General features: G+C 54.1%; 1 protein-coding gene across 8 annotated transcripts in view; it reads right to left on the bottom strand.

Moving 5' to 3' along the window:
* Positions 1-1,107: 1,107 nt before the first annotated feature.
* Positions 1,108-12,225, bottom strand: part of PTPRF (protein tyrosine phosphatase receptor type F) — a 386,594-nt gene continuing 375,476 nt past the window's right edge. For all 8 annotated transcript variants that reach the window (XM_086752931.1, XM_086752935.1, XM_086752933.1 and 5 more), the window contains 9 exons: positions 11,949-12,068; positions 10,700-10,854; positions 9,135-9,420; positions 7,264-7,442; positions 4,701-4,827; positions 4,362-4,487; positions 3,552-3,706; positions 2,942-3,077; positions 1,108-2,803 (listed from right to left, as the gene is read on the bottom strand). In XM_086752931.1, coding sequence (XP_086609057.1) covers positions 2,735-2,803; positions 2,942-3,077; positions 3,552-3,706; positions 4,362-4,487; positions 4,701-4,827; positions 7,264-7,442; positions 9,135-9,420; positions 10,700-10,854; positions 11,949-12,068 — 1,353 coding nt within the window. In that variant the 3' untranslated portion in view covers positions 1,108-2,734. The remainder of the gene's footprint in view (positions 2,804-2,941; positions 3,078-3,551; positions 3,707-4,361; positions 4,488-4,700; positions 4,828-7,263; positions 7,443-9,134; positions 9,421-10,699; positions 10,855-11,948; positions 12,069-12,225) is intronic.

The following is a 12,225-nucleotide window of genomic DNA, read 5'->3' as shown; positions in this document are numbered from 1 at the left end:
GGTGAGTGGTACATCCATGTGGCAAGGCCACAAGGGCAGGAGCTTGCTTCACCCTCAGATTTGCATCCCTGAGAGGGGCTGCCCCACAGCAGAGCCAGGGAAAGGTTCCACCAACCTCAGGTCACCCCAGGGGCGAAGCACTGGGGTAGGAACCAGCTGGGCGACGCGGAAACACCATTTTGCATCTGGCACCTGCTCAGGCACCGTTTGGCCTGGCAGGGAATGCCATGTGTGGCTGAGCTCCAGCAAAGTCAGTGAGGAGTCAGTAAGGTGTCCATAGTCACGTCGGGGAAAAGCTCATCAGTCTGCCGCACGCTCCCACCCATCGTGCGCAGGCTGGCCAGGGCAGATTTGGCTTCCTCAGGAAGGCGGGACAGGCCATGTGGTTCTGCCCCCTGTTCTGGCCTTTCCCTTGCATGCTGGTGCTGTTTGCAGGTGCTGTTCTCGCTAGGAGCCGGCACTGACCCGGGGGTTTGCAGTTCACATGTAGGCAGGGCTGGAGCTGGCCAGCCCACGCGGAGCAGGCACAGCCGTGTGCCTTGGCAGGGGTTTCACACCTGAACATACTCGGGTGCTGCTCTGCAGCTAGGGGCCGGGCGATGGTTTTACTTCTGAGCAATAACTTTGCATACAGAACTGCGCTCAGTGCTGCAGAACAGCGTTACTGCAGCATCCCAAGGAGGCTGGCAATGTCTCAGCCAGCTTGTGCGGAGCGTGGCCTGAGCAGAAAGTGGCTACTCGCTTCCTCCTGCTGGGAGTGATCCATCCTTGGGAAGTGAGTGGAGGGGACCCAGAAAAGGGCCACGGCTGCAAAGACAGGCTTGGCAGGAGCTATTCCTGGAGATTGCCAAGGACTGAGGACTCCTGGTGCACCAGTGTATGGCTGCGGGTGGGCAGGAGGTGAGCACATGCCTGCGCAAAGCGTATTGCCACAGAGGGTCTCCAAACTCCCTGCCGGGACACGGTCCCTGCGGGAAGCGTGGGGCACTCGTGGCTGGGATGTGCCCATGGGAAAAGACTTTTCTGGCAACAGGCTGGGAGCATGCCCATCTTCAAGGGACTCTATGGCCTCTGCTTATTGCTGAAGAAACAGACAGCAAAGCCAGCTTGTATGAAACCCGATTATTCAAATTTATTAACATCAAGAATTATGCAATGATGCTGTAGATTTTTTTTTTTATTAACAAATAGAAAACAGACTGTATACAACAGTGACCCCTACAGCACTATGCATCCACAAGGTAAAAATGAATGTGTCCTCCAACATTACCAACCCTGGATTGCTGATTTCAACGTAGCTTGGATTCTTAACATTCGGAATACATGTGATAATACAATTAGATACCCTTCCACCACCTTTATTCATAACTCAATGCACTCGAAAGAGGGCTGCTCACTCCCTGTCTTTAGTGCAAGCGTGATATAATAAGGAGTATTAATATATAGTACCATTAAATTAAGTCCAGTAGTCTTGCCACATTGGTTCATTAGAACGTCCTGAAGTAGCGGAAAGTAGAATATTCTAGTGACTTTTAACATTTGCAGGATAGCAGAAATTATAGATACACCCAACCTCTGAAGCCATGTGTACTCCCCTCCCCTTCCCTGCAGTACCCTGCTTTCCAAAAAGAGCTGGCCCTGCTCCGCTCTGTGGCCTGCTGGGCTTGTGCTCCTTGCCTTTGTAAATGCTCTGATGCACTCCACTGGTGAGAGGTGACAGAATGGCGCTTGCACGCACAGAACCGCGGGATGAACAAAAAGGGCTGTGTCTCGCTCTTTCCATCCCCTCCCTGGGGAAGTGTGGGACCCACTCGCTTCTCCTCCTGCCCCCTTCCCAGCGAGACAGACAAAAAGAGGCTCCAAAGCATGGAGCCTGAGATTTCGGGTCTCTCACAAACAAGGCGACGACAACTCATGTCATATCGGGATCTGCCAATACACACGGTCACTGGTTTGGTTTAACACGCATCGTAACAGGACTGAACAGTTTCCAGCTGACAAAGGGGACCGCTTCTCCGGCAACCCCACATGCCCTCGCAAACCCAAACCTACTCAGGAAATAATGGGGGGGAGGGAAAAGCTAAAAAAATAATTGGTAGCTTAGGTCCAGTTCCATGAAATTTCATATTCTACAGAGGATTAAAAAGCAGCCTATGGGGAATGGAGCTGGGCATGAACCGCAAGCCAGCTGCTGCAAATTACCAAGGAAGCTGCACTAAAATGGGCAGAACCAGCAGTGACCGGGCTGAAATAAACACAGGGCAGTAAAAAATGTAAAAGCAAAAGGAAATTAAAAAGGAAAAAAAAACAAACCCAACTCCCAAAGGTTTGGCGGGTCCAGTTCTGCCTGGTCAAAACATTAAGACTTGCAAAAAATAAAAAATAAAGAGAGGAGATTATAAAAACCACTAGTAACTATTTTACATGTTTAAAAAAAAGATCCCATTCCACCCACCTAAAGCCTCGCTGTGAAATGCAGTCGCGTGAGAGAGGGCGAGAGATGCACATGAGCAGAAATTCAGCCAGAGACTGGAAATGCTTTTGGAGTCAGATTCCCTCGTTTGGCGCTGGGGCGAAGTTCCTAAATGCCGTGGTCAGAACTGGTTGGCGTGGAGGTCTGCTGCCTGGGCAGCACCTCCGTCTGTACAGAAGGACTGAGGAATGGGCGGCTCTGGCTCAGAGGGACCCGTCTCCACTCCTAGACATCCCCACCGCGACTGGAGGAAAGCACTAGTTACGTTGCATAGTGGTCGAAGCTGCCGAGATACTCCAGTGCCGCTCTGTAGCACAGCTGGTACTGGTCCTGCAAGGCAGCACGGGGTAAAGCGTGAGAAGCAGGGATGCAAGGACACTGGGCAGCAGGGTTCAACATCCAGAGGCGCCAGCTCCCCTCCCTTCTCCCACAGATCTCCCACTGCCCCGGGGAGGAGGGGACACTCACCTCTGTCTGCACCATGGCTGGCCTCTGCGTCCGCAAGGTCTTCACCGTCTGGAACATGTCCACCACGCCCTCGTAGCGCATCCTCTCCAGAACAATACTGAGCGTGATGAACACGCCTGTGCGTCCGACCCCAGCGCTGCGCAGAGGGAGCAAGAGGTGCCATTAGAGACCCGCCAGTCCCAGCGAGGCTCTGCAGAGCTCCTAGGAGCAGTGCATCTCATGGAGCATGGGGACATAATCAGCGGAGCCAGGAGAGACCACAGGGACACTGCCAGCCAGAGGTGCCCTCTCAGCCCCATGGGGCCCACCGATTCTGCCTTGCCTCGGGGCCAAGCTGCCGTGGTGCCCTGCCCTGCCCAAGGACTCTTCCAAAGAGCTACCAATCAGTACCATCAGGGGATGGGGTTAATCCAGTCACCTGGCAGAAAGGCTGCCAGCAGCACCCATGGATGTTGCCACCTCCTCGGCCTCTGCCTACCTCTTGCCAGTGGTATGCAGGAGGGGCACCAAATGCAGGGGAGCTGGCAGCTGCCAGGGTGAGCGAGCTAGGGAACGTCTCTGAGAGCTCTCTGATGAAGACAGAGGTGGGCATTGACTTGTCCCCACTCACCTGCAGTGCACCGTGATGGGCCCGTCCTGCCCAAACTGCTCCTTGGTCTTGTGCACCTGCCCGATGAAGTCGATGAAGCCCTCTCCCGTCTTTGGCACTCCCTGCTCAGGCCAGTCTGTGAACTGGAACTGGCGGATGGTCCGTGACTGGCCGTCCTGCAGGGACAGGGGTGTTAGATGTGAACTGTGGGTGAGGAGACAGCAAGAGGGGCTGATCTCGCTCCCCTCAGCACTGGTGCTGCTGACCTGCTCAGACCCCTTGGCCTAGGCCAGGCAAGAAGGTGCACAGGCCATGGAGGAGCCCAAGCAGATCTTTTGCTGAGTGTTTGGGGCCTGCCTCTGCTCTCCCGTGTTCACCCCAGGGTGGCTGAGCTGGGCAGGGCTTTGGGCCCCAGCAGGGTCTGTTAGGTCGGTGCCCTGGTCCTGTTTGGGGCCCAGCTCCACCCCAGGAGCATGCCTGCTGTCACACATGGGTCCTGCGCCCCGTCAGATGCTGCACACGTACTCCAGGTGCAGGGGAGTCCATGTCAAATGCTCGCCCACATGTGCAGCACAGGCAAGGCAGGCTCTGGTGCTGATGGCGACAAGTGAGCTGCTCCTCAGGTCTGACACAGTTGGCAAGGAGGGAACGTGAGGCGAGAGGAGCAGCAGGTGAGGGGCAGCAGCCCCTTCTGCCTGCAGTGCAATGCAGCACCTTGTTTTCCCATCTCTCCAGGAGCCACTGCATACTCCCTTTGGTGGCTGGGGCAGGGCAGAGGTGGGGCAGAGGTGCAGGAGGCAGGGGAGCTGGGGAGCCACCAGTTGCACTCACCCTGGCATCCGTCACCTTGAACTCCCGGAGGATGTACTGCGGCATGTTGTACTCTGCCATGGGGTCCACCACGAAGTACTGGTACCGGGCAGAGCGCTCCGCGGGCCAGTACTGATGGCACTTCTCCTGTGGATGAGGAACATGGCGAGACATTAGCACTGACAAGCTGCCACTCCTCCCCTCCTGCTCCCTGGGAGCATACGGGGTCACGGGGTCAGCCACAGGACATGCCAGCTGGTCCAGAGCGGCTGGTGCTGGGGACAGACTGGGGCGAGCTGAGAGGTCGCGCCCATGGAGAGCAGCCACACGGCCCCCTTCTCCCCCCAGCAGGATTCGTACCCGGCCCATCTCACGCAGCTTTGTCAACATCACCACGATGGTGGAGTTGTGCTCCCAGAGCATCCGCCAGAAATCCTCCGTGGTCTCAGCCAGTGGTCCCTGCGTGGCGATGTAGGCCTTCTGCTGCCTGCGACAAACAAGACGGTGCTCAGACCAGTGCCTAGGAGGTGGGCAGCAGCTGCTCCCAGGGACTGGTGGGCTGGGAGAGCTGGAGGCAGGGGGTCTGTGCAACTGGGAGCAGGGCTGACAATGCAGCTGCAGGAGATGGGTGTCTAGGACTTGCCACGGACTTTGAGGGAGGGATTAGCCTGCCCAGCTCGTGTCTTTTAAGTGCTCCTCATGGTCGCACTGGGCGCCACTGGGTGCAAGATCCAGAAACACTGCCAGTCCTTGCTGAGGTGACAAGTGTACCCAGCCCAGCCTCTTCCTGCTGTTTGTCTCCAGCGCTGCTGCACTGAGAGCCTTCTCGGCACCCAGGCCCACGTGAGCAGCCTGCCAACACCCATCTGGGCTGGACGGAGAGGCTCTGCCTGGGGACGATCCCAGCAGCACCCCCGGGTTCCTGCACTCTTACTCTCTGCAGTGCCCACCATCCCTCCCATTGCACGGGCAGACATAGACCAACTGAATCAGGTCGCCTGGATCACGCACGTCAGCTAATAACTACGGCAGTGTGGAAAACACAAATATCATTTTGTCAGATTTTCTGAAGCTTCCAAATTTGTCCTCAGTTCCACTGTGAACCACAGCATCTCTCAAAATGTCCCATGTGAAAGCAGAGCTTGACCTGCCCCAGCCTGGCCCCCACCCTCAAGAAAGCACCCCTGGTGCTTTGGACTCAGAAGGGCCAGCTCTGGCATGCTGGTTCTTCGGCTGGCCGAGCATCCAGCCGGCCATGCCGGTGACGCCTGCTTCGCCACTGCGGGGCGGCATCCTCCCGTCCAGCATCGTTTCATCTCTCCGTCGGTGCTAAAAATTAATGAACGTGTTGCAGGACAGCTGTAACGCGCAGGATGAAGACAGGAGCTGCTTCAAGGTGGATTTATAAGACATCATAAAAGGCAGGGAGTGGAGGTGCAGAACGAAACAAAAGAGCTAATAGAGATGCAGCATCAGTGATGTCTGCAGGACCTTGGGCCAGCTGATCTCTTTAGATAATACCGAGAAGATTGCTCGGTTCAAAAGAAACGATGTGAAGAGATAACAGCACTCTTCAGGGATGGGGTAGGTAGCACATGAAATGGTACCACCTGCCGTGCTGGCAGCCCTCTGCTGTAGCATCACCAAGAGGCAAAACCAGCATCACTCTTAATCAGCTCCGGAGCTAGGACACAGTGGTTGCAGCCTGCCTGTCAGAGATCGGGCTGCCGGGGTGAGCGTGCAGGCAGGTGGCCACGTTAATGACGTGGTGCTGGATGGCTTGGGACCACACAGGCAGGAGGCAGCGGAGGCTGCTCTGTGACAGCTTTTCTCCAGCCCCTTCATCCTTCTCCACTACTCTGTCCCACCCTGAGGGAGCCTGGCTTGCTGCTGTTTTGCTGTGTTGGGATGCTCCCAGGGTTGCTTCCCTTCTGCTCCCTGCCCACTCTTGCCTCCATGTAACCCTTCCCCCTGGGAACCCTTCCTGGGCTCAACTGATGGAGCAGGGACAAAGCTGCTGGCCTGGCTGCACCAAATCTGTTCCCCCTGGCCGTGCCTGTTGCTCCTGGGAGGCCACCAGCGGGTAAGAAGCATTTGGGCAGAGCCAAGCTAGAGGGGGACTGTGCCACATCTATCATTGTAGCTCCCACTCCTGCACTGGGTGACCCTACTGCCATGGCGCATAGCGAGATGACCAGAATGAGCCTTGTATGTGCGTTGTTGGGATTTGGTCTGGATTACTGTCTGGGCATGGGCTGGGAAGGCAGTGTGGACACTGGGCTTTCTCCTGCGTCTCATGTGGACACCCTGCTTTCTCCTCTCCTGGCAGTTAGCATCTGAGAATGCGATGCCATCAGTTACATACTCCTAAGTGTTACTGCCCCACTAGATCTTAATTTGTGCTTTCTAGGAGTTATCCTGGGGAGGAGAACCCAGTGACAGGCTCCCCAGTGTCCAGCATCAGCCCTGCCTGAGGATCCACAGACTCCTCCCAAAATAAAGACATGGGACGATTACTCTTCGGCTGCTACCTGGATCAGCCACACAACGCTAGTGCACTTCTACCTCTGGTTGCTATAGCTAGTGGTGGGGGGCAGGTTTGCTGCAGATATGCCAAGGGATGCCTACCAGAAGATCCTACAAACAGCCTCCACAGCCAGCACAGCCTCCCACCCCAGCCATGTGGGCATCTGTCTAGAGCAATACAAGGCAGCCTGGCAGCACTCACTCGCTAGCAGTCTTCGCATATTGTAACTATACACACTGGAGCGTCTGAGAAGATGGAAATAAATAAAATGCAACAAAGTGATCCCCAGCCAACCTCTAGGCAGCCAGGACCAGTCCTTTGGAAAGAGAAGACAGCTCTGCCCATGTTCCCAAGCAGGCGGGATAGGCTTGCCCAGGCATCTGAGGCGGCCCTTACCTGTATCCATCTATGAAGCTGGCATTGATGTAATCGGAGCCCTCGACACCCCGGATGGGCTGCAGACAGACTCTCGTGAGCTCGTAGGGCATGATATTCACGAGGCGGTTCTTGAATTTGTTGCATGGGAGATTGGCACTGATGAAACGTGAGGTATGTGCTTTAGAGTTGGCCAGCAGCTGGAAGAGGAGGAGACATGTCAGACCTCCACTGGGCATGCAGCAGTCTGGGGCCAAAATCGGGACCTACCAGCTGCCCTGTCTCGCTGCTGGCTTTTGGTGCAGGGCTGTAGGTGACAGCAGGGAAAACCACCTGCACTGACCCACTGGCATAGCCCCAAAGCCATGAAGCGTAGTGGAGACCCGCAGCAGCTGTCTGACCCACAGAGCTGTGCACCTTGCTGAACCAAGGACACATGCCTGGTGGTGTCAGGGAAGGAAAGCTTTCCATCTTCCAACAATGTCTTGCTATTTACTTCTCACCCCAGTCGAACCCAAGAAAAATGTGAGAATTGTGACAGTTTTAGGTAAAGAAGATCTATTTTAGGTTACTGTGAGACATTTTATGGTTCTCTTTGAGCCTTGTAAACTGGAGTCATGGTAAATGTGTTACTTAGATCTCTTGGCAGAGACACTAAAATAGAAGTTCCTCTTTCTTTTTTTTTCCTTTTTCTTTTATTTATTTTTTTTTCCTCCTTCCCCAAAAGACTCTCTCCAGCATCTCCAGAGCCACCCTTCTCTCTGTGTGTGGCACCTGGTCCTTGGCAGAGGCTCCCTGCAGAAGGACAGGGCTCTTCATTGAGGAGTGATGCAGCCATGTGAGGCCCTCCCATATCCTGCTCCCCAGGGTTTCCCACACAGCGGATGCTGCCAGGGCACGGAGAGGGGCAAATTTTATTACTGTTCTAAATAGATCCTTGGAGAAGCAGCAAATTTTTGTCTTTTTACAACAGAGTTGCTAGAGTTGAGCCTAATTCTGTGGCTCTCTTGAGGGTTTTCTCAGGGCAGGTGTCACCATGAAATACTAATGCAGCATATTCTACTGTCCTGAGCCCAGGACACCAGCAGCTCTGGTAACCGCAGGACAGAGCTGCTCAGCTATTCCCAGTTTACGCATAAAGTCAATATTTTGCCTCTCCTGTTCCTTTGTCACTTGGAGGGAATCCCCAGGGTGAAGCTGTATTGCTGCAGTTCATTTCACAGCCTGCATGGTTTGCTGCCTCCCTGCAAGAGCTTTATTTCCCTGCATGAGTTCACTGGACTAATGCACCTCATCTGAGAATATGGGCGCTTACCAGAGCTCACTTCCATCTCCAAGGCCGTAATAAATATCTGCAGTTGGCATTCACGGATATAGAACAGCAAAATGTGGGCTTGGCTTCCTAAAAACAGAGTGCCTTAAAACATTGCCTTCACCAGTTCTACACAATGAGGCTGGGTGTCGAGGTGGTTAAAAGATACCAGAGCTCAGCATTGAAGAAATGAGACTACAAACGTCTCACATATTTAAATTGGAGCTGTTTCCAGACAAGTTGTTCATAGTAACATCAATTATCACTAACACGATCTCCATCTGATTTCAGATGCAGCTCCTGCCGCACAGTGAACCTAGAGCAGAACGTGCTGCTGAGAACCGTGCATCCATCTGCCTTTGATATCCTCCCCAGAAGCTGCCAATCCAGGGGGGACCATGGCTGACGCAAGCTTTACAATTCAAATGTATTTTAAATCACTGCCTACCTGGTTTAGAAACACACAAAAGAATAACTGTCTGTAATGATCCATGGCTCTCCTCTCCCAGCCCCTGGATGAGCAGCTTGGTGGAGCTCTGTGGGCGCCAGGGAAGGGGAGTGCTGGGGCTCTGCCACCTACCTTGAATTCCAGCTCCATTGCAGTAACGCTCTCGCCTGGTGGCACCTGGGTCAACTTCTGGATGTGAGCAAAGAGGTTGCGTGCAGGCACCTCGGTATTGCCGCACGTGGCTGCCTCCAGCAAGGCCTCATGGATGAAGATGTACTGGTCCTCTGTCTGCACCATGTAGTTGCGCTGAGAGCGCATGCATGTCACGTGGCCATAGATGTCGACGGTCTTCTCATGCTTCATCCGCTCCAGCATGGCGTCAATGACAATGAAGCAACCAGTTCGTCCCACACCAGCACTGTGGGAACAAAGCACGTGGCCTGAGATGACACTGTCTCCTACAGACACCACACAAGCTCTGCTCTTGCTTAAGAGAGCACTCAGACCTAGAGTGCACAGAAGGGGAGTAAAGGCTGCTCTCCACACTGAGGGCTAACGAGCGGTGCCCAAACAAGAGGTGACAGGAGAAGTGAGGGAGAGAGTAAGGGAGAGAGGCACTGGAGAATGTGGGAGGCTACCCAGCCCTTCTGCTATCCCTCTTTCACCGATGGAGCGGAAAGGATGCGGTGTCACTCTGCTGGTCCCAGTGGTGGCTGGCAGCATCTCCACAAGGGAAGGAGAGTGACAGTGTACGTGTACGTGAAGTCAGAAGACCTGAAGTCCAGGCTGGGCCCCAGCACCAGTGAAGCCCACAATTTCAAGCCTGCTTGTCCCCTAACCTGGGTCACTGTTTCCTAATCTGTAGAACGAGGACAGCCAGCCCTAGGGGGGAAAGCAGAAACGTGAGGTGATGCATTTCTGTACTAAGCCCTTTGCTCAAGCACCAGATGCCTCTCCATGTCCGTTGGAAGGACAGTAGGAATCCTCAAACTGCTCACCCTGAGAGCACCCTGAAAACAACAGACATGCTGTCATGCCATGTAAACACCGGCAGAGATACGGAGCTAGACATTTCCTCATTTATGGTGCAAGTCAGATCCTTAACAGGGCTTTAATACAGCTTGTTTGTGTGTTAATTATACCCCACTCCCATCTGAAACAGAGCATGAAAGAAGAGCATTAAACACTGCTGGTAAGGCGTATGCTGGAACAGCAATGATGGAGTGGTTTGTTCAGTAATAGTCCCCACTTGGCTGGTATAAATAAATCTTGCCTGGATAAGATGCTGAGCCTTAGTAGACTAATATTTTGCTTAAAGAGCTGCCTTTTTACCCTACCAGAGTTCTGCTGTAAATACTGCATATGAATGTTTGTAGAGATCGCTGTGCTGACTGTCAACGATGTGCCTCTGAAAGGTACCACCTACTTATGCTGGGCACAGATCACGTCATTTTTAAATGGTACTTGCAGTTTTGCATGAAAAAGTGTTTTCTGAGGCTCTCCATACAGCAGCACTGTTTGATCTGACAGAGCAGTAGTAATGCAAATATCACCACTGCATTACCACTGCTGGTGGTTATGGTACCACAAAACCTTCCCCGCAGGAACAGGAGACCCCACTTTTAGCTGGACAAGTCAAAGCTCCTGCATCCAGGAGGCACGTGCCCAAGTGCAGCTTCACAAACACACAATCCTACCTGCAATGGACAACCATTGGCCCAGCATCCGGTGGGTTACAGGCCTTGACCCGTCGCAGGAAAGCTAGGATCGGGGTGGGGTATTCTGGTACCCCGTGATCAGGCCAAGCCATGAACTGGAACTGTCGCAGCTCTCGCTTCTCACTGGAACCGTTCTGTTGAAGACAAAGAGGAGTTGTTTTGTGTGAGAACAGTCTCATCCTAGGACAGGAACCCACTGGTGGGGTAACAAGGTACCCAGCATACTGGGTAACAACAGGCATGTAATGTAATGCTGTGTGCCATCATGCATGTATTGGGCTTTTGTCACTGCAAATTTAGAGGCGAAATACAGGCTTCTTGCAAGGCTTCTGTACACATGGATGCTTTGTGGAAAACAAGCTGATACAGAGAGCAGAGCAGCTCTGTGGGAGTAAAGCAGACTGATGGAAAGGTGAAAGACTCCTTTCTGCACAGCATGGGGTCACTACCCGCGTGCTCACTGCATGTTCAGGGAAAAACAGGCACCAGGCATGGAAGGGTCACAGCAGCCCGTTCCCGCCCTGCTGCTCCGCATCACGGGGCTCTGTGGGATGGCTGATCAACCCTGTGTCTGCAGAGGCTGCCCTGCAGTGGCAGTGGCTGAGTGATTCATGCAGCAATGCAGTAGGACTGGCTGGGTGACTGCTGGGGCTGAGGAGCCTTCCTGGGGTGTGAGCGTGTCCCCATCAAACACGGCTGTGCTCTCAGCGAGCATGGCTCGGACTCAGTCACGCACAGAGGCAGCCTGCTGCAAAGCCTGTTTGCATTGCCGTGACACACTGCTGCTAGCGCTGCCCCCGGGGATTTCCAAACACTAACGAGGAACGCAGCAGGCAGGAGAGAAGGGCATGGACACACAACAGCAAGGCTCCTATATTTGCATTATTAGTGACAGGAGTGCTAAAAATTCACTGCTTCCCATGCTGTCCCTCTAATGGGAGGACAGCTGTTACATGTACGCTCGCCAGAGGCAAGTACGGCCCCCGCTCTGGGGCTCATCACAGGGTCTGAATGCATACAGGAGAGCATCAGGTGTCCTGGCCAGATGCACAATCTGCAGCTGATCTCCCACTGCAGACAAGCATGGACTAGCCACACGCTTGGCCAAGCCAAAGCCAAAAAGTTGGTGGCCTCCGCTTGTGGGCCGTGCAGCACCGGGCAGCGCGGAAGTGCCCCATAGCACCGGCTGTGCACTTCCTGGAGCAGAACAGCCCGGCCAGTGCCATACCTTGTACAATGCAAAGGTGCGGACGGTGTAGGTTGCCAGCTCAACTGTGTCCAGCAGGGTCACCTGGATCATCCCGTAGGTTTCCGTACCCCGGCTCGGCCAGTACTGGTCACACTTTACCTGTAGGGAGGAGAGGAGAAAGGGTCAGTGCTTGGCTGCTGGCTGAAGCATTCGGGGTGAGGAAAAGGGCTCTGTCCTCTGAAAAGTAAAGACACAAAGAGAGTCACTGTGTCGGGGGTCCCAAACACCCAGATTTCCTTCTCTCTGAGTGTCCCAG

The sequence above is a fragment of the Chlamydotis macqueenii genome, chromosome 8 (assembly GCF_036417535.1).
Source record: "Chlamydotis macqueenii isolate bChlMac1 chromosome 8, bChlMac1.mat, whole genome shotgun sequence".
Lineage (NCBI taxonomy): Eukaryota > Metazoa > Chordata > Aves > Otidiformes > Otididae > Chlamydotis > Chlamydotis macqueenii.
This window is presented reverse-complemented; position numbering and strand designations above follow the sequence as displayed.